Source organism: Cyprinus carpio, chromosome A23 (genome assembly GCF_018340385.1).
Source record: "Cyprinus carpio isolate SPL01 chromosome A23, ASM1834038v1, whole genome shotgun sequence".
NCBI lineage: Eukaryota > Metazoa > Chordata > Actinopteri > Cypriniformes > Cyprinidae > Cyprinus > Cyprinus carpio.
This window is the reverse complement of record NC_056594.1, coordinates 1,132,226-1,151,415: the sequence shown is the minus strand read 5'-3', so window position 1 is coordinate 1,151,415 and position 19,190 is coordinate 1,132,226. Positions and strand designations below refer to the sequence as shown.

At 40.1% G+C, this 19,190-nt stretch overlaps 2 protein-coding genes across 10 annotated transcripts; both read left to right on the top strand.

Annotated features, from left to right (window-relative positions):
* The first annotated feature begins 121 nt into the window (after positions 1–121).
* On the top strand, positions 122–5,975 carry LOC109048597 (spermatogenesis-associated protein 2). Of its 7 annotated transcripts, none has more exons than XM_042712544.1 (4): positions 122–261; positions 1,520–1,706; positions 3,349–4,121; positions 4,310–5,975. In XM_042712544.1, the coding sequence occupies exons 3-4, from the start codon at positions 3,771–3,773 to the stop codon at positions 5,621–5,623; spliced, it is 1,665 nt and encodes a 554-aa protein (XP_042568478.1). In that variant the 5' UTR covers positions 122–261; positions 1,520–1,706; positions 3,349–3,770; the 3' UTR covers positions 5,624–5,975. The 7 variants fall into 7 exon arrangements, with proteins under 7 accessions (XP_042568478.1, XP_042568481.1, XP_042568477.1 ...); XM_042712546.1 differs by having other exon boundaries at positions 235–367; positions 3,352–4,121; XM_042712541.1 differs by having other exon boundaries at positions 235–367.
* A 774-nt stretch (positions 5,976–6,749) lies between these two features.
* Positions 6,750–18,924, top strand: LOC109059853 (serine/threonine-protein kinase pim-3-like). Of its 3 annotated transcripts, none has more exons than XM_042712551.1 (6): positions 6,750–12,145; positions 12,848–13,045; positions 14,206–14,439; positions 15,151–15,513; positions 15,604–15,698; positions 15,903–15,941. In XM_042712551.1, exons 1-4 carry the CDS (start codon positions 12,037–12,039, stop codon positions 15,405–15,407), a joined length of 798 nt encoding a protein of 265 aa, XP_042568485.1. In that variant the 5' UTR covers positions 6,750–12,036; the 3' UTR covers positions 15,408–15,513; positions 15,604–15,698; positions 15,903–15,941. The 3 variants fall into 3 exon arrangements, with proteins under 3 accessions (XP_042568485.1, XP_042568488.1, XP_042568487.1); XM_042712554.1 differs by lacking the exons at positions 6,750–12,145; positions 12,848–13,045; positions 14,206–14,439 and adding exons at positions 16,046–16,427; positions 16,610–16,780; positions 18,261–18,924 and having other exon boundaries at positions 15,425–15,513; positions 15,903–15,953; XM_042712553.1 differs by lacking the exons at positions 6,750–12,145; positions 12,848–13,045; positions 14,206–14,439; positions 15,151–15,513 and adding exons at positions 16,046–16,427; positions 16,610–16,780; positions 17,062–17,172; positions 17,280–17,716 and having other exon boundaries at positions 15,522–15,698; positions 15,903–15,953.
* The last annotated feature ends 266 nt before the right edge of the window (positions 18,925–19,190 follow it).

Below are 19,190 nucleotides of genomic sequence, written 5' to 3'. Positions count from 1 at the left end.
ACTTAATGCGTGTTTGAGACTGAAAACAGCACGGCGTTTGAGCAAACATTTATTTAACGCAAAGAAAAGAAGGCGTTAAGTGCAGCGCGGAGACTTCTGGGAACTCTTTTGAGGGATGACTCCACTGAATCGAATCGTGAAGGCGAACCGACTCGCTGAATCAATCGAACGCTCCCGCAGCCTGCAGCCTCGGGAGCGCGCAGGGGATGTAGTGTAGCGCATGCGCAGTGCGGCGGTGGGGATTTCCAGCGGAACATGAAGGTAAGAGTCGCTGGATGATGGGGAGAGGGCGGCTCGGTAATGGATCTAACCAGCACTGCATGACACTCAACGGGCATGTTTACATTCACGTCTTGTTCTTACTGAGGTAATTAACAAGTGATCGCTGGACGGTGTGCTGTTAAATTGCGTGCTGTGTGGATTTACAGGGCCCTGCCACTGCGCTAATGTTAGCAGTGCTGCGCTAGCTGCCTCTGATATCTGTCAAAGATGAGGTTGAGACGAGTTAAGAGTAGAGGGACGACTTCATTAATGTCCGTCCCTTTCTACAAATACATAAATAAACACTGTTTGTGAGAACAGATCCGCCTGACTGCCGCGTGGACAGATTTATTTACTGTAACGTTAGTAAAGGAGACTGTCAGATTAGCTGTGTGGCTAACACACGTCACTGTTTATGTCACTGTAGCAAGGGAATGCAGATAGAAACGAATTAGTTATTAACACTTCACCGTGTCCTCTGCGAGCCCTGGTTTGTTTAGGTGGAGTTTTTAGCTTTACCGTGTTCGGTAAGATGCTGTGATCACGATATTATGATGTATTGACAGGCCCCTCTGATAAAGTACATGCAAATGCCTGATGTTTAGTGTGAATTTAGCATCTTGAAATGACAGCCTGATTCACTAAAGGTAAAGGGTTAAGCTGGAATACTGTGCAAGTGTTCAGTCGGCAGCCTAACCATTTAGATTGAAGAATAAAGTGCTTCGTGTGGCCTAAACATTACCTGTGCACTACTGGCAGGTCCAGAAGGAAATCTGTGCCTGCAGAGCTTTGGGGAAATCTGAATTCCTGTCATTCACACAAGTGACAATTCATATGATTTCAGCCAAGGTCACCTGGAGAAAGCTGTCTGTTAGCATTCCCATTCAACACAATGAATGCAGGACCCCCTGCATGTACTGTTGTGCATGGCCTGCTTGCTGCCATCTTTGCTCATGGGATCTCTGTCTTGCGCAGACATTTTTGAGCCGATCCCCTGAGCAGTGAATACTAACTGCTGGCTGTCCTGCTGGTTCCCTGAACTCAAACATCCTTGGCATTAATCAGGGCAAAAGTGTAGTCCATTTTGCTTTTTTTTTTTTTTTTTTTTATTGCCATAAAAAAAGTCTCATCATCTTTATTATAATGAAACATTTGCTGTGTAAAAAAAAAAAAAAAAAGGATAAAATAAAAATGTTCCCAAAATGGTATTGCTATGTCATCTACTAGCAAGATGCAAACTCTCACACATTTCTCTCAGTTGAATCTAGAGATGCACCGATTGAGCGGCCAGGGACCGGAATCAGATGATTTTCCGTGTGATCAGCCCGGACCGGTGATGGGCCGCTCAGCCTCACCTCTGGCCAATTCCGAGCCGGCCCGTGTTGATGTCACATCTGCACTCACATCCGCATGTAAACGTGTCGCCGGCGTGGAAGTTCTTCACTGTGAGTGAAGAAGACACAAAACTCACAGCCTGTGATACGTGTAGGGCCAAAGTAAACCGTGGGGGAACAACAGGGCTCGATTAACACTTGTCTGGGACAAGAAAAGTGAGAGAGAATTTTACTTGCACAACGAGACAAGAAGCCTGATTAAAATGTAAATAACAAAAATAACTGGGGAAGCACTGAAACCTGGCCACCAACAATTTCTGCGCAAGAATGATTGATTTTATTGCATTCAATGTAAATGGCGACTGATAATGTATTGATGATCGTGCCGGATGAGGCTCACGCAGCCTGAGTAAGAGAGAGAGACCAAACAAATGAGAGCAACACCACTCACAGAAAGTTTTACAAGCATACTATATTTATAATAGTAGTTTATAAAAGCATTACACGACCAAGATGTTTCCCCGAATATCAGCACGGTCACAATGTGACACTTGATTTTATACAATAGTAGTTCAATAAACAAGAAGTGAAAATGAAGTGACTTATATTTTAGACACAATATTGACTGTTTTTGCACAATTTTGCAAATGAAAATCGTTCCAATCAAAGCCACAGCAGAACTGCTGTTTGTCTCTGAGCAGCACAGTGCTGTTTCATTACTGAATGAATTTTTGAACTAAATCAGTGAGGCGTTCATAAAGACTTGCCTCATTTCTGAATGAATCAGCGGTTTGAACGAATTGGTTGAATGAATGACTAAATGACTCACTCATTCAAACAGTCATTTGCCGCCATCTACTGGTGGTTTGGCACAGAATTTCTTATTTGTTTGTTCAAAAATTATTTAATAACAATCTTATGGCACCTCTCAGCTTCATTAAACAGTCTGTGTAAATACATTTAATGCCAATTCAGATGCAGCCATGGATGGAGTTTGTTGATACAGATTTCATTTGAATGGTGACAAATCTACATTTCTTATTATTGTAACAAAATTATTTGAAAAAATGTAAGAATTTGATGTGAAAGATGATGCAAATATTTAATAAGGTCTGAAAAAAAATGCTTATTTATAAACATAGTGGGAAATGGCATCTGTTTTGTTACAGCAACTCATTTCTACCTCTTTTTTTCAGTCACAGAGTACTTTTAAGATTTGTTTAATTCAACTGTAACTTAGTCCAGATTGGGGGAAATTGTAATGTTTAATAATTTATTTATTCTTATTTTATTATTGTGATTTATTTATTTTTATTTTTTATTTTTTTGCATTAAAAAAAAAAGTTTTGTTTGTATATGCCGTCAATTACAGTTCTTAAAATGAAAATTGGTATCGGCAGGTCACACTTGCAAAAAATACAAATAAAAATGGATCGGTGTATCTCTAGTAAAAAAATGAAATACAATCCAAAGAATTATCCACACATTATAATTAAAAAAAAAAAAAAAAAAAAAAAGAAAGAAAATAACAGAGAAAATGTAAAACAGATTTCATCTAGGCCTAACTATAATTTAGACCATCACGAATATGTAATTTTCATTCTCATGGTCTGCTTTGGTCTTTCTGTGATGTGTGCATGCATTATGAACTAGCTCTATGTCTGCAGGCAAAGAGACTGAGGCAAGTCCTCACTTATTAGACTGCAGCCTGAGTGGTGTTTTTCACACAGATTTTGTTCTTCTGTCATTGCAGCAGCTGGCAGCATTGGACAGGGTGTTTTTAATGTGCGCTCCTCTCTGCAAACCCTGATCTTCAACCTGCTGCAGGGGGGGAAAGTCTGGCAGTGAGGGCTTAATAAGTTGAGGACTCTCCATCCAGCACCCAAATCAACCACCTTCTCATGACTTGTTCCTCCTTTTGAGGTCTTTTGGCTAATGAGGAACCCAGAGATGCCCATTACAAGCCCTGGGCAAGGCGTACGCCCAAATTAAACCAAGCACATCTTCACTTTCATTATTCCATATCTCTCCTTTGGAGGATGATCACAGCTTGCTGATTTTCCCCACCACACTGCACCGTTGTCCAAGGCCTTCTGGTGTCCAGTGGGAGACAGGTCTTGAGATGGCAAGGGGTCCCGTTTAAAGAAACTCCTGGGTTGTAGGATAAGAGGTTGCATGCCACGCAGCCCACTGCCACCAATGGATGCCAAGTTGCGAGAAGATCTATTCCGCAGGTATGTGGCGTCTTTGGAGAATCGGCTTGAGAAGGGAGCCGGTGAAGGAGATAAGCAAGGAGCCAAGACTGAGGAGGCACTGATTTCTACTGCAACAGCACTGCTTGGCTCATACCAGCCCGATCCAGGGCAGCGCTTTCGCATGATTCGCTTCTATGAAATTGCTGAGAACTCCCTGAGAACTCAGAGGAGCGCAAACTTGCGGACATTGGAGACAGCCTTTGCAACACTGGAAACCATCTGTACCAACTTGCTGCTCTTTCCTTGGAAGAAAGAGTTCCGTTGCATAAAAGTGAGTCAACAGATTAAAAGATTAATTGTGGTTATTTATCAGTAAGAAGTTTGTAGTATCAGCGAGACTGTACTGTAATTATTCAGCCTTTTATTAAAACCTTTGAAGTTTGTGAATGTGAAACGTGAGACGTGACAGCATGAATGCCATAAATATCTTTGCTTTTGACTGTTCTTTCACTCTTACAGACCTTCACAGGGCCGTACGTGTACCAGTTGCAGTCGGTGATATGCGACGCAGACTTGCGTTCGCTGCTGCGTACCATGGGCTACTCAAGAGACCAGGAATTGCAGTACAACGTTAGGGACCATCCAGGTGGAGCCTCCCACCTCCGGCAGCTCGCCTTCGAACTGCTCCTCGCCCAGGCCGAATGCCGTCTGCTCGGCGAGGTGGTGTCCATGTCTCGGGGCTTTGCCTTGGAGCTGGAGGCCGTGGAGGTGAGGAGGAACACCAGAGAAGATGCGGCAGGGTGCGCTGAGGCCCTCCGCCGACGAGACAGCCTTACAGGAGACTTGTCCCGCCTGTCGGTGCGGCCGGTGGACATCGACCGCGCCCACCTAAGGAGAAGCGGTCGGCCGTCCAAGTCGGTGGATGTAACAGACAGCGCAGGACACTGGCACCAAGCCAGCAAGCCAGTGCTGAAGGCCTCGCTCAGCCTGCGCAAAGAGCCATTGTTCGTCGACACAGAAGAAGACTTGAAGGATGAAATCATCCGACCGAGCCCTTCACTTTACCCCGTGGTGGCGCCGCCCTCTTACAGCCCAGTGGCTGACTTCTTCCCAATTCAGTCGCCCCCGTCTGAGCCATACTCCTACCACTTGTCCTCCCTGGATGAGGTGGACTTGTACACTGAACGGGGTCTGGGCGGACACCAAACGCCCTCTAGGCCGCCGAGCCGGGAGCCTCGAGAGTCCCGGGACAGTTGGGTCCTGAAGGGGCATGTGATGAAGTGCCAGGGCTGTGGCATGGGTTGTCCTTCGCTCTCCTCTTGCCAGAGGTGCGACATGATCTTGTGTTCGTCCTGCCATGCAGTGGAACCGGCGCCTTGTTGTGGCTTCCAGGATTACACTAAAACTTCCCGCCCTTTGGATGGCTACATGCCCATCAAAGAGAAGTTGTCCGTCTACTCCAACTCTCACTCGCACACTCACCCTCACCCTCACCCGCTTCCCCACGCTCAGTCCCACTCGCTGTTGCTGGACAAAGCTGTGATGAGCACCAAGCTGTTTCCCAGTAAAGCCGTGGGTTCGGGCAGCAGTCCGGTGGTCGGCTCCATCAGCAGTGGGGGTGAGCGGCTGAGTGTGGCCGGCTCCCGCTGTGGCTTTTGCAACAAGCCCGGGGCCTCTCACACCTGTGTGAACTGCTCCAAGGTGTCATGTGACATGTGCATGAGCCTCTACGGCAGCGACGTGTGCACCCGCAAAAATCCTCATCATAACTTTGTGCCCAATCATCAGCTCAATTTCAAGTCCAGCACCATATCCCACCTCGTATATCGATAGACCAGGAACACAACCACGCTACAGTTGTGCACTACACCTCTGTTTATCTTTTTATCTCTGCTTTTTCCACCCTTTATTTATTTTTTTGTTAACTTTTCCTGCTTCCTTTCTCAGTTGGCAGTTGTTTGGTTTTGGTCATGTGATCTTGCAGTGCATTTCCTGTCCCTCAGTAGCTCTACTTTATCAAGAAAAAAAGAAAAAAAAAAGCTGTTTGACCGGAGAATTCCTTTCAGTATCAGTGTTTGATAACTTGAAAAATAACCACGCAGCACATAGAAACTGTGAATGTTTAACAGAGACTTAACCCTGGAACTGACTCGAGTAAGTTGGAACTTCTCAAACTTGAACAAAAGAAAAAAATAAATTACACTGGAAGTAAATAGTATATATTTTGAATTGTGAATCTATAGATCTATGTAAGACTGTTGGTCTCATGGTGGGGTGGTTTTCCCAGTTGAATGGGGCTTCGGTTGTGAGTTTGTATCAGACTTCTAGTTGCTGTTAAGTCACTATATTGAGTCCTCTGACAAGAAATGCCTTGTGGGTTTAACCCCTAAGAAGTCAGCCTACACTGTTCAAAATGCTGCTGTTGAAAGTAAAGCCAGGAGGGGGTGCTCCTGGCCTCTGACATGTTTTGCAAACACCATGAAACTCTTCTTGGTAAACTCCATGCACATACTGTATGATTATGTCAGTATATATTTGCTTTCTTCTGTCCAGGTTTCCTTTACAAGAAGCCTGTTGAAAAAAAATTGTAACCTGTTAAAATGTTAAGTCATTGAAATGGAGAATAATTTAATATTTTCTACGCTGACTGTCATTAGAAACAATTTTTTTTTTTTTTTTGTTAATTAATTGTACAATACATTTATGATTGTGTGTACGCATATCATGATAAACTAAAGTGTTACAGCTGGGTGAATGTCACAAATTATTGTATGGGTCATATTTTACCCCCCAATCCACAGATAAGATATTTTACATAGAAAAAAACTATATTATCATTACTGCAGTGCAAAATACAGAGATGCAGTATTTAAACACTTACATCATGATCTAGAATATATATATATATATATATATATATATATATATATATATATATATATATATATATATATATATATATATATATATGAAATGAGCATAAACTGAATTCGCTACAACTTAAACTACCACGGTTTATTCTTATAGTGGTACTTTATAAATGTTGTTTTCACTTTATGGTTATGAGAATTAGAACTTGCAAAATATATTTTTCCTTGTGCCAAAAAAAAGAAAAAAAAGAAATGCTGTTTCAATTAATTTTTATTTATTTTTGTATTTTGGGGTAAAATATGACTTGGACAAGTTTTTTTGAGATTCACCCTAATTGGCCTGATTTTTCCTTAAAGATAACACTAATTATATATATATATATATATATATATATATATATATATATACACACACTTTTTTTCTGCAAGTACTTCTATTGTTTTTTAGTTTTTTGTTTAATTTTGTGTGCCTGTATTAACAGAACTAAGTCAGTATGTCATTCTGGTTGCATATCCTTAATTTCAGAGACCCTTCAACGTGCTCTCCCTGCTGTCTTTCCAGTCACCTGAAGGCTGCACCCAGTGCAGGACTCCATACTCAGTGTCTGTTCGCAGCATAAAGCGAGGGCCAAAAAATCTGTCAGGGAAACAGAAACTAGCACAAGACATAAAGATGGCATGTTCTTACGAAGTAACGTCAGTGTGTTTTTGATTTAGTGGAGCGAGTGTTAATGGATGCGGTCAGCCCCCGATCTCTCCTTACCTTCGTCTCTCTGTTGGATGAAACTCTGGTGTGTTCTTAAACTCTGCAGTTGTTTCCAGTACAAAGCGGCAGCCAAGGATAATTTGATTGGATTTTACACTCAAGCGGCAGCATGATTAACCAATCAAAACTGCAATGTGCCAAACACAGAACCTGCTCATCTGCACGGTAACTGAGCCATTTGAAAGTGTTTTAACCCTGGGTGATGGATAACCTGTGTGTGACTAAGCTGTTCATCAATCAGTGTGGTGATTTCACTAGAGGTGAACTGATGAGTCAATTGACCCTGACATGCTCCTTCATCCGTGTGTGTGTGTGTGTGTGTGTGTGTGTGTGTGTGTTCTGCCCCTGGCTTCCCCTGTCCATGAAGCATAATTCACATCTGCAGAGGTTACATCTCTCTCTGGCAGACCAGTTTTATCTTGAATGGAGATGTAATGGGGTGAAGAGGCAGGGTGGGATGGGAGTTTTGGAGCCAAAATGTTTGTCAGTGAAAGTATAATCCTATAATTATATAAATTAATTAAAAGCGATGATTTTATAAAATAATTTAAAAAATAAAGTTCTACAAAAAAAACACTGCCTTTGGTGTTTGAGTTTTGGATAAATCATGAGCTTGAACTCACTGAATCACCAGCGCTCAGGAACTATCGGGATGTACAAGTTTAAAAAAAAATGGTTTCAGTAGAACATTGTTAAACAAAGCTGTTTGAAAACGACCACACTGAACGAAATGTTTTCACAATAAAATGACTATTGGTTTGAGTTCATATAATTCATCAGAGGAACACGTCTGCTAGTTGTCAAGTATACTCATTAGACACCATTTAGAGGAAGAGATGTTTTTGCTGGTGAATTTGGCAGAGATGTTAAAGGCAAACTGCATGGACACGCATTAAACAATACACTACAAGTGACATCTAATTTAGGTTTCTTTTGTATATTCTACAAAACAAATTATTTTAATTACTTTAATGTAAACAAATATACACACACACATTGTGTGTGTAGATGTAGACTTCAACATTTCTTATCCTTTTTTTTTTACTCTAGACCCACTAACATGAAAAGATTGGACAGCAGAAACAGTGATCCAGGAAACTGGCCAATGAAACTGTTCACGTCTTTCTAAATTGGAAAATATGACCGTTGTTATTGTCTTTCTGAGTGAGGCCATTGACTGTAAACTGCTGCTCCTTGAGAGTGATTGCTCGCTCGGCCCCAAGTTATTTTATATTTACCTGTTACATTTTTATTTTGAGCGAATTTGAGTCGAGTGGTATGACAATGTAGAACAAAAACTGGAATGTGACCACAGGAAGGGTCAGATCTGCGAGGTCCTGCAAACAATGGCAAAATGAGGTAAGAAATTCAAATATATAAACAAATATATTTTGATAAATATAAACAAATATATAAAACAAAATAAAAAATAAAGATTAAAATAAAATGTATTGCACTTTCTAATGACAGTATCATCTCTTTTTCAAGGAAACAGCTGCTTTACAACTTCAAATATTTTTCACAAATATGAGAACATTAGTTAAAGAATTAAACAAGTATTGCACTGTTATCTGACAGTATAACTTTCTAATGATTGTTTCATCTCTTTTTCCTCTGCATAAATTTAGCTTCAAGGAAACATGGGCAACCCTAAAACATTAATAAAAGCCTGAGCAGAGCACTGGTCTCTGCAACTTTGTCTATCACAGTGTCATTGTCCAAAGACATGAGAATTTCTTTCTTAGTGCACATGAGCAGGGACGTCACTAGGATTGGAAGACAGGAGGGGCTTAGCCCCCAGGGTATTTGTAACTTGTGTTTGCAAAATCTTTGCACTCACATACAAGTGTGTGTGTGTATTTATATAAAATAATTATACACAGTGAGAGTACACACACATTTACTATGTAAATACAAACTTTTATTTTGGATGCGATTAATCACGATTATAATCGTCTCAGCCGTTAGAATATAGCTAGCATATATAATAAACATAATGAAATAATTTAGTTTAGGCTATGCATAGTGCCTAGACCTGCCAACAAATGCTTATTGTTAGAAGAAAACAAAACAATCCTTAGACATAGACCATTACTGACCTCAATCACACTGGCTCCCTCAGAATCAACTGGCCTGCCAATCTCCTGCGGCTGCTTCTCCTTCTCTCTGCTAAAATATCTTTGAATATCCATCTCATCTGCTCAATGAATTGAAGGATACAACAGTAATAGCATTAACACCCTATGACATTTAGTTTTCAGTGACAACAACATTCTGAGGGGATTGATATTGTTTTAGAATATGCCTATTATAGAGGTTATATTATTGGAAAAGAATAAAGAGTCGTGATTAGCTTGCTAAGTTAACCATTTCTTGTATTTTGCTTGTTTACTCTAACGTTAGCTAGACTACAGTTTTCAATAGCAAACCAACATATCCCCTTTCCTGTACCTCAAGAAAATGTAGCTTAAGGTAAGCAGGTAATTAAAAACAACATATAATTTCACTCTGTATCACGACACTTACCAATCTTCCTTTCACCATTAGTGTGTGTATCGGTGTGTGTGGGCGGGAGGGTGCATAGCGAGTTCAGACCAAACTAGAGTAATGACGAGACGAGATGAATCCTCCGGTCTGCAACGCTTTGAAAGCTGCCAGTTCACACCAATCCAACGAGACGGTGCGGTGCATCATCTTGATAGCACAACGACTCTTTGTACTTCTGTCCAACTTCTGACTTTTCGGCTATTTTTTGTAGCTGGATATATATCATTTGTTGCGTCTCAATATGAATGAGGATACGGTTGTTGATAAATCAAATTGTTATTGTTGTATTTATTATCATTTAGGGGGGCTTAAGAACATTTTTGGGTAGCTTCAGCCCCCCTAAAATAGGCCTAACGACATCCCTGCACATGAGCACGAATGCCTCAAAGTTCTTCTGGGTTAAAGTGCTCCTGAGTCTGTTTTTTATGAATGTCACTGTTGAGAAGCTTCTCTCACAGGCTACTTGTGTGATGGACAGTGTTAATAGCAACTTGTAGGCGAGTCCAATCACAGGCATCAGTAAGTAGATTGTACTGAGAGAGAATGAGATAAACACAATTTTTAAACACAGTTTTTACGGGAGCAACAAGTTTTGCTCTCTAGTTCGACATCCTGCTGTTCCATGGAAGGATCCTCATCACCTCCTTGTGGGATTTCACTAGCTGTCCTAACAATGTAACCCTCCAGAGGGGACATCTTTAGTCTGTCCCACTGAGATGCAAGGCTGTACAGTTCACCACATAATGTGCCAACTGTAGCCCTGTCGTCAAACTTAAGCAGACATTTGCTTATTTCTTCCAGAGCTGAGCTGGGAAGTCCATTTTCCCTCACATGAGCAAAGTTTCTAGGGTCTAAACAGGCGAAATCTGACCAAAGTTTTGCATTAGCAGAAAACCTCCTTTGGATACTGCCTATTACTGTGTCTACAATCACATTGTGTACTTTTACCTCAAAGTCAGTATCAGCTGATGCTAACTGCTCATCTTCTGCAAGCTCTCCAGGCATTCTTTTCTTTTTCTGATCCTTCTCTCAGAAAAGACAGCCTGCACTACAAGCTCACACTCTTCCTCCTCTTGCAACTTTCCATTAGCACACTTCACAAACTCATCAGCTCCTTCAAAGTCCCTAGCACACTTCCTGAGACCCTCCTCTGTTCCCTCAACCAGACGTTGAGCTGTGATGATATCCATTCCCTTTGTCTGTAAGTATTTTGAAAGGGAGGATGTAAGCTCAAAAATGCGAAGGAAGAGTTGAGCAGTGACCACTGTCTCATACTTCAAAAAGCCTTCTATGAATCCCTTTGCATTGGCCCTCACAGATGGCTTTTGTGTACTGTCATCTATAATGGTGTCTAAAGTCATGAGCACTTCAAAAAACAAGCCTTCTGAGGATTCCCGAAGCACCCAAACACTTTACTTGGTGCCTGATCCTTAGCCCACCACCTAGTTGGCTCTATTGGGCACAGTCGTCTGTGATGCTTGTCCTGACTCTTCTCCTCCCACTTCTGCAAGCGCTTGTATGACTCTCTTAAAAAACTGCTACATCGTTATGCAGTGAAAACAGAGACGCACTTTCCACAACACTTGCAGGCTGCACTCTGCGAGAAAATATTCAATAAAAAAGAGTGGGACTGCGGTAAAATAATAAAAATAAAAATAAAAATAATTCAACCCAGTGCCATGACAACAAAGGCCCTCGCGGCCAAAAAAACCATACATTTTATTGCTTCCCCTTAGAAAGATACGTTCAAACGTATACTATTATAAAACAAATTATTACATCTTAAAAAACATGAAATTCTAAGGGGAAAAAAACTTTAATAATAAAAAAAAAAAAATAGTAACGCATATACATTTATATAAAATAATGCATGTAAAGAGACAACCACACTCCCTGGCTTATAAAGCGAGAATAAAATTCCGAAGAAAAACCTCTGTGACGTCACAGTAGCTGGAAGCACTGCGTCACCAGTCGCTTGTTCGTGTGCGGACTTGTCAGGTGAATGAGAATCCGCGCGCAAGTGAAGACAGTTAGCTAGAGACTGAGTTTGACAGCGCCCCATCATGAGCGCTCGAGTCTGTCCTGCGCTGGAGCCGGTGGAGCTCAGCAGCTGTCCGGTGCTGGTGTCAGCAGATGGCGCTCTGACAGCTGGAGGAAACACCAGCCCCACAGGTCCGACACCAGATTAACCCTCTTGAGCTCCTCGGAAAAGAGGCAAACACTGGCTGGTCGTGGTATTTTTTCACCGGCAACATTAAGAGTTTAATGAAATCAAATAAAACCAAAAATAAAATAATTCACTTAATTTAGATTTTAGATAATTTAGGTCATAATTCCATTTATATTGTGCAAATTTCTCTTTTTCACCATTATTTTGTATAATGTAAATGATTTCTCAAGCCTAAGAAGCCTAATTTTGCAATAATGCTTGCAATCATATTCTGATTTCACACTCTGTGTGGTAAGAGAAAGTGTCCTTGTTGAACTATACTTGTGAGGGCCAAATATTTTGCACATATTTCTGTGATGGGTCACTTCAGTGATAGAGGTTGGGTTAGCTGATAGAAGACTTCATTAATCTGATATAAAATCAATGGAAGTCTATGCAATGTCCTCACTAATAAAGTGAAACATAAGAGTGAATGACACATTCACATCTTTTTTGGCTGATAAATAGATTTTATTCTTACAGTTAGTCAGTTTTGACATTTCTATGACCAATTTAACAATAAATCACTAAAAATCACTTTTAATAGTTTTTTTAGGATTAAGCTATAAAGGGAGTGGAGAAATAGTTCATGTTCAGGTTGTGAACAGGTAGGCCTATTTATTGTTTGCCATTTTATGTTTAATAAGTGCCTTTTTTCTTTTCAGAAAGCCAAACGAAAAACAAGAAGTGTGGCATCTGTGCTTTCTTCAAGAGAACATGGCAGGCTGTAAAATCTGTGGACTGCTGTTGTCGCAGAGGCAACAGAGTGACACTTTTTCAGCCAAACACCGATCCAGCAGACCCCCTGAGCCCCCTTGAGTCGACGGCTCTCCGGGATCCAGCTGATCCTGAGCCAGCTGAAGGTTGGTCTACTGATATTTACTTTTATTTCTGTCCTGTTCTTTCACATCTGGGTCTAGTAACCCTAGTAAGTCTTTGTATTTGAACAAAGGAGCAAATCAGCAGGCTTCTCCTTCAGCAGCAGCTGGTATGGAGGACAGCCCGACAGGTCTGTGACAGTATTACAGAGACCCAGTGAGATTCACATATAAATGTAGAGGGATATAGTCTATGTCTGTGAATGACAGGAATACATGCAGCCCTATCTGTGCACGTCTTCACAGCACCTCAGACCGAGAAGTTACATCAGCTCAGTTAATAGTACGAGTAGTATGTTACAGTAGATTGAAGACAGGACCGATAATCTTCACAGAATCTTTAACAACTGTAACAAATCCCATAACAGAAGATAAAGCTGTGTGTACGTACATAAACTGAAGAAATACACTGGGCCGCTTTTTTCACAATCCACAATGCACAAAATATTGAATTGTCTTTATCAGTCTGCCTCCTTGTGATCTCTGTTTGAAGTTCAAAGAAACATATAATTTAGATTAAATATATATTACCATTGCAAAGGACTGGCTTTTTAAATGAAAGACAATACAATACATCTTTATTATCAACCGTGGCTGATACACCAGTGATACAGAATACAAACACGCACTGCACAAAACACAGATAAAACCACCACAGCTTTGTGTTTCAAGACTGTTGATTTTGATATTATGAAGACAAAATGTAAAATGTTATTAAAACAATATTATCTGGAAAATATTATTGCTAATTAAAAATAATTATTAATCATTCAAAATTATTTGTATAGGTCCACAGCTAGGGTTGCAAAAAGGCAAAACTACATTTAAGTTATCTTACCTGCAACTTTAATTCCCATGGAAAGTTTCCACTTTTGAAAATTACCACAATTTTGCAACCCCCATCCCTAGCAAGTGTACAGCAACTCCAGCTTGAATATATAATATATATATATATATATATATATTAATAAGATATATATATATATATATATATATATATATATATATATATATATTATTATTATTCTATTTATTAGTAGTAGTAGTAGTAGCAAGCAATTGTTTGTGTTTAGGTTGTCAGGTTGTGTACAGGCACTTTTTTGCCATTTCATGTTTAATAAATGCCTTTTGTCTTTTCTTTTTAGAAAAGCAAAGAAAAAACAAGAAGAGTGGCATCTGTGCTTTCTTCAAGAGAACATGGCAGGCTGTAAAGTGTGTTGACCGCTGTCACCACAGAAAAAACAAAGTGACGCCTTTTCAGCCAGAGGCAGATCCAGATGACCCCCAGCGCGCTCCATCCGGCCTTGAGTCCATGGCTGTCCCTGATTTAGACCGGACCGGTCCGGATGAAGTTCCAGCTGATCCTGAGCCAGCTAAAGGTCGGTCTACTAATTATTACTCTAGTTTAATAAAGAATTAAATGACTGTTATTGCACACCTGTGTCTAGAAACCCTATTAAGACTTAGTATACAGGACAAATTAGTGTGAGAATGCAATCGTATAAAAGCAAAAGTTCTGTGGTTGATCTACAGATGATGTGCTTTATAGAGAACGTGAATGCAGCCAGATCATTTCCATAACGGCCAATGTAATTTACCAAGAGCAGTGCAAATTATCATCAAGTGTGCATAATCTACTAACAACACAGGCACAAAATGAGTTGGGGGAGTGTTAAATAATGGCAATAAATTGACTACCGCAAACATCAGTAAATCACCTTGCATGGTTTATTTAAATACTCTCCTCCCATAAATTTTGTTTCTGAAAAGGGGAACTTCTACAAATGCATATGCAATAAGATCAACTGCAAAAATAACTGTGTCCACGCCTTTTCATTGCTAATGTTTCTCTGCATGTCTTTAGTAAATCTCGATAGTAGCTTTTTAATGCAAATTTTTATTGTGCTGACACAAGCTGTTAGTAAATCTGGCTCTACTGTATGTTTCTGTCTGATCCTTTGCATTCAGCATTTAGTCATACAAATGATGTTCTTCATTCTTCATTATTTGATATCATATATCTAGAGTTAATTTCTAATTCTAATTTCTCTTCTATGTTTCTATACCTGATTTTATTTATTAATTTTTAGAAAAGCAACCAAAAATGAAGAACATAGGTATCTTTGCATTTGTCAAGAGAGCATTGCGGGCTGTAAAATGTGCAACAAAGCAAAACATCAAGGACCCTGTTGCACCCCAGCCCATCACTGACTCAGCTGAGCCGCAAGCAGGTCCATCTGAAGCAGCAGCTGATCCTCCAGCCGAGCAGCAGCCATGTTCTTCTGGCCCTGTGTCAGCTGATCTGCAGAGTCCAGGCCAGTCTGACCCTGACCAAGGTTCATGTTAATTCTGCCCTGTTTTATTTTGTTTGTTGTTTCTCCTCCGATTGATTGACATGTCTAGTCTACTAGCTCCTGCTTGTGCAGTTTAAGCCTTTATCAGCTATTCAGAATGTGATGTATCATTTTACTTCTGTTCATGTGAGGCATCCAAAAGAACTTGCAAACTCATATATTAACATGTTCTTTTTTATGTTTTTGCAGTTTCATTTGCCTCCCTTTATGAAGTGAGAGCAAAGATTTCTTCGGGAGGATTCGGCACTGTGTTCAGAGGATTTCACAAATCTGATGGTCAGGAGGTAGGACCGGTGTTTTGTCCCTTGTTTATTTCTTTCTTTCTTTTAACCATGCAAATCAGACTGGCTTAGATCAAAGCACTTCAAAATTAATTTTAAATGAAAATTGTGTTGGTCACAATATAAAATATGTAATGTTATTTATTTATAGAGTCAAACGATTTAATGTGATTTTTTTAATTTATTTATTTATTTATTTTTTTGCAGGTTGCCATCAAATTTATCCCTAAGAGGAGCACAGACCAGTATATTATTAGGGTAAGTTAGCTAACCTTAATGAATATATATATATATATATATAAAAATGCATGTGTCATTAATTAAAGTGAAACCAAACATTTTTTCTCTAGGCTGGGTATTCCAAGCCACTGCTGATGGAAGTAGCTCTAAATCTCCTGTTGAAAAGAGCTCCGTTAAGCCCCAACATCGTGTATATGCTGGAATGGTTTGAGGAGGAAGATCAGCACATCCTCATCATGGAGTATCCACGGCCCTGCCACAACCTAAAGACATTACTCAAGTACAACCACCATAAGCTGGATGAAACACCGGCACGCAGCTTGATGTTCCAAGCAGCGCTCGCAGCAAAGCACTGTATTGATCAGGGTGTCTTCCACCGTGACATCAAGCTAAATAACCTACTCCTCAACACAAGGACCATGGAAGTCAAATTAATCGACTTCGGCTGCGGGGACCTTGTCAAAGTCTCTGGCTACCAATATGAATTCAGAGGTGAGCTGGCTTTTTCTGTTACTAGTGCAATAAGCTCTAATAGCATCAGATCATCTTGTGTGTAGTGGTTTGTTTATTGATTGCACGATGCACTTCTAAGAACAGATATATGACATAGACAAATGGATATCTGCAAAAGTCAACAGTGAAATGAGCTGAAAATCTCTTGCTTTGATGAATAGGACGATATCGCCCACCTGAGTACTACACGAAACACAAATATCACGCGGGCCCAACAACAGTCTGGACTCTGGGCCTTGCGCTGTTCAGAATGGTAACTGGACGTCATGCTTTTCAAACCAAAAAGGACATTTTAGCTGGCGATCTGACATTTGACTCCAGTTTATCCAGAGGTGAGAGAACAACACTACCAATAACACACTGACAGTAACACACGTGATCTCAGGGAGTTCTTACCAAAAGCAAATCCCTAAACATCAACATGCAAAGTGGCAGAGAGGACACATACAATGTTTCAGTGATATGCAGAATCCAGGGAACAAATTACTGATTATTCCTTTAACATACAACATGCTGCACATTGTGGAATCTTTTCCGTACATGACAGCATTTATGTCCATGTGACACACTAAAGACATACGTGACTAACCAGCACTCTTATGAAAACGTACAGAATGCCAGGATGTGATAAGCCAGTGCCTGATACGTGATCCAGACGACAGAGCGACGTTACAGCAGCTCTTAGATCACAGATGGTTTAAACAGGAAGATGCTCAGGAGTCAGGTAGTGTAACGTAGAAGTGAAGAAACTACATTCAAACTAGTTTTTGTGAAAGTTGAAGCAGTGCTGTCACAAGCTTGAAGTTGTCTTAACATTTATTAATTAAGCAGATGAATCAAATGAGCTCCAGTGAGGAAGAGCAGGTACCATCAGACAGCCTGAAAATCCAGAGGAGCAAGTTCAGTGTAGAAAAGGAGCACACGACTGAATAGGAGCACACTTAATGAAAAAAGGAGCAAACTCTGCAAAGTGTAAAACAAGTATTACATCTTATGCTTTCTATGTATTAAGAGGGACTATACTAATATGAAATTTTATGAAACAGGGAAACATTATGTTTGAAACGTGCTACTTGATGAAAACAGTACCACAGTTTCAGTTTCACTTTGGCTCAAGTTGATGACTAACTTGTAAGAGTAGTAGCCTATAAGTTTATGCAACCAGCCACAGATTATTAAAGTTACTTTTTTACTTTTTTATTAAAATATATTTATTAAATCTGATTTTGAGTCACTGAATGTCTTTCAGTTTTACAGTCATTGTTTGTGGATACTATAAAAAATAAATAATAAATTATCTTATTATAAATAATTTTTTATAAAACTTCTCTTATAAAACAATTTTGTTAAATGGTAAACATGTTGAAGATTAGCAGACAAGCATTTTTTAAAGTCAGTGTACTGCGTATTGAAGCCTCTCTTCCATTGACACCAAAAAAGTGGAAAATAAAGAGAAGAAGAAGAATGTGCCTCCTCTAGTAGGTGTCTGAACGAGAAACGCTGTTCTGCGCTTCAGACATCTCACAGGTATCGCACAGTGGATGCAGCATTCTGTATTCATATTCTCAAATTCAGTTCAAGGAGGCAGTCTAAAACAGTATTTGAACAAAGTCGTTGACAGTTTTCTATGAGTGAGGCAGTTTAAAATAGTGTTCCACTTCCAAGAAGGATGACCCTCTTTACAAATTGTTTTGTGTAATGATGAGAGCTCCTGGTTGGAGGATATCATTTATGACCTTCCAGATTTAAGACTTGTCTTGTGGGTTGATTAGTGTATTACCAGCATGGCTGATTTTCACCTGTATTTGGCAGATTGGTGGGTGTTAATTTAAACCCGTTCATGACGTGATGCCACTTCAGCTGTCAGGAGAAGTCTGCTGTGGAGCTCGGCAGACATGTGCACTGAGGATGTCACAACCGCCACCCTACTGTAACCTGAAATGACTAATGGGACACCCTACTGTTTTGTGATCTTAACAGACACACAAACTGCGACCACTGCAAGCCTGCAAGACCACATGTGCACATGAAGTGTGCTATTTGGGACAGTTAGCTTGTATTTGACTGCGGTCACGTGACTTTTCTTCCGCATTTACCATTGTGGATCCTCAAACAGCGGCATGTAGATGGAGAGAGGCATGCACAGAAATAAACAGAAGACTTTTCAGGAGAACAATATGCGGGTGAATTCAAATGAAATGCATTCAGATTTTGTCATAAAAACAAATCGTTTACTGAAATAACCTTTACAGGTTTACAACATTTAACCTAACCTTTACTGAAATAACTCATTACATGCTCCATCGTGCCACATTTACCATAGCTGCAGCTCAGACGAGTCTTGAACAACACTGAACAGAGAAGACCTGTGTTACAATCATCATTTTAAATCAATAAATACATACATGAATGCTTGATATTTCAACAGAATGTAATTATTTTTGATGTATTTGTGTATTTTTACAGATATTTTCCTACTTGCAAAGACAGATTCCCAGGGGCATGTGCACAAGGGTAAAAATGAGCTTTGCCACCCTAAAGAGAGAGTGGGATCGGAGCGGAGTGATTTTGACCGAAGCAATGTTTTGGAAAGTCGGTGAGTGGTTTTCGCTTTCTCCAAGAGCACCTCACTACTGCTCCATCTCGAGCACAACAGCCCATAAACAAACTTCATATTAGTATTGAATTGAAGGCTAGACAGCTATTGAAGGCAAGTGTGGGGCCTTATAGTTCTGAAGGAAC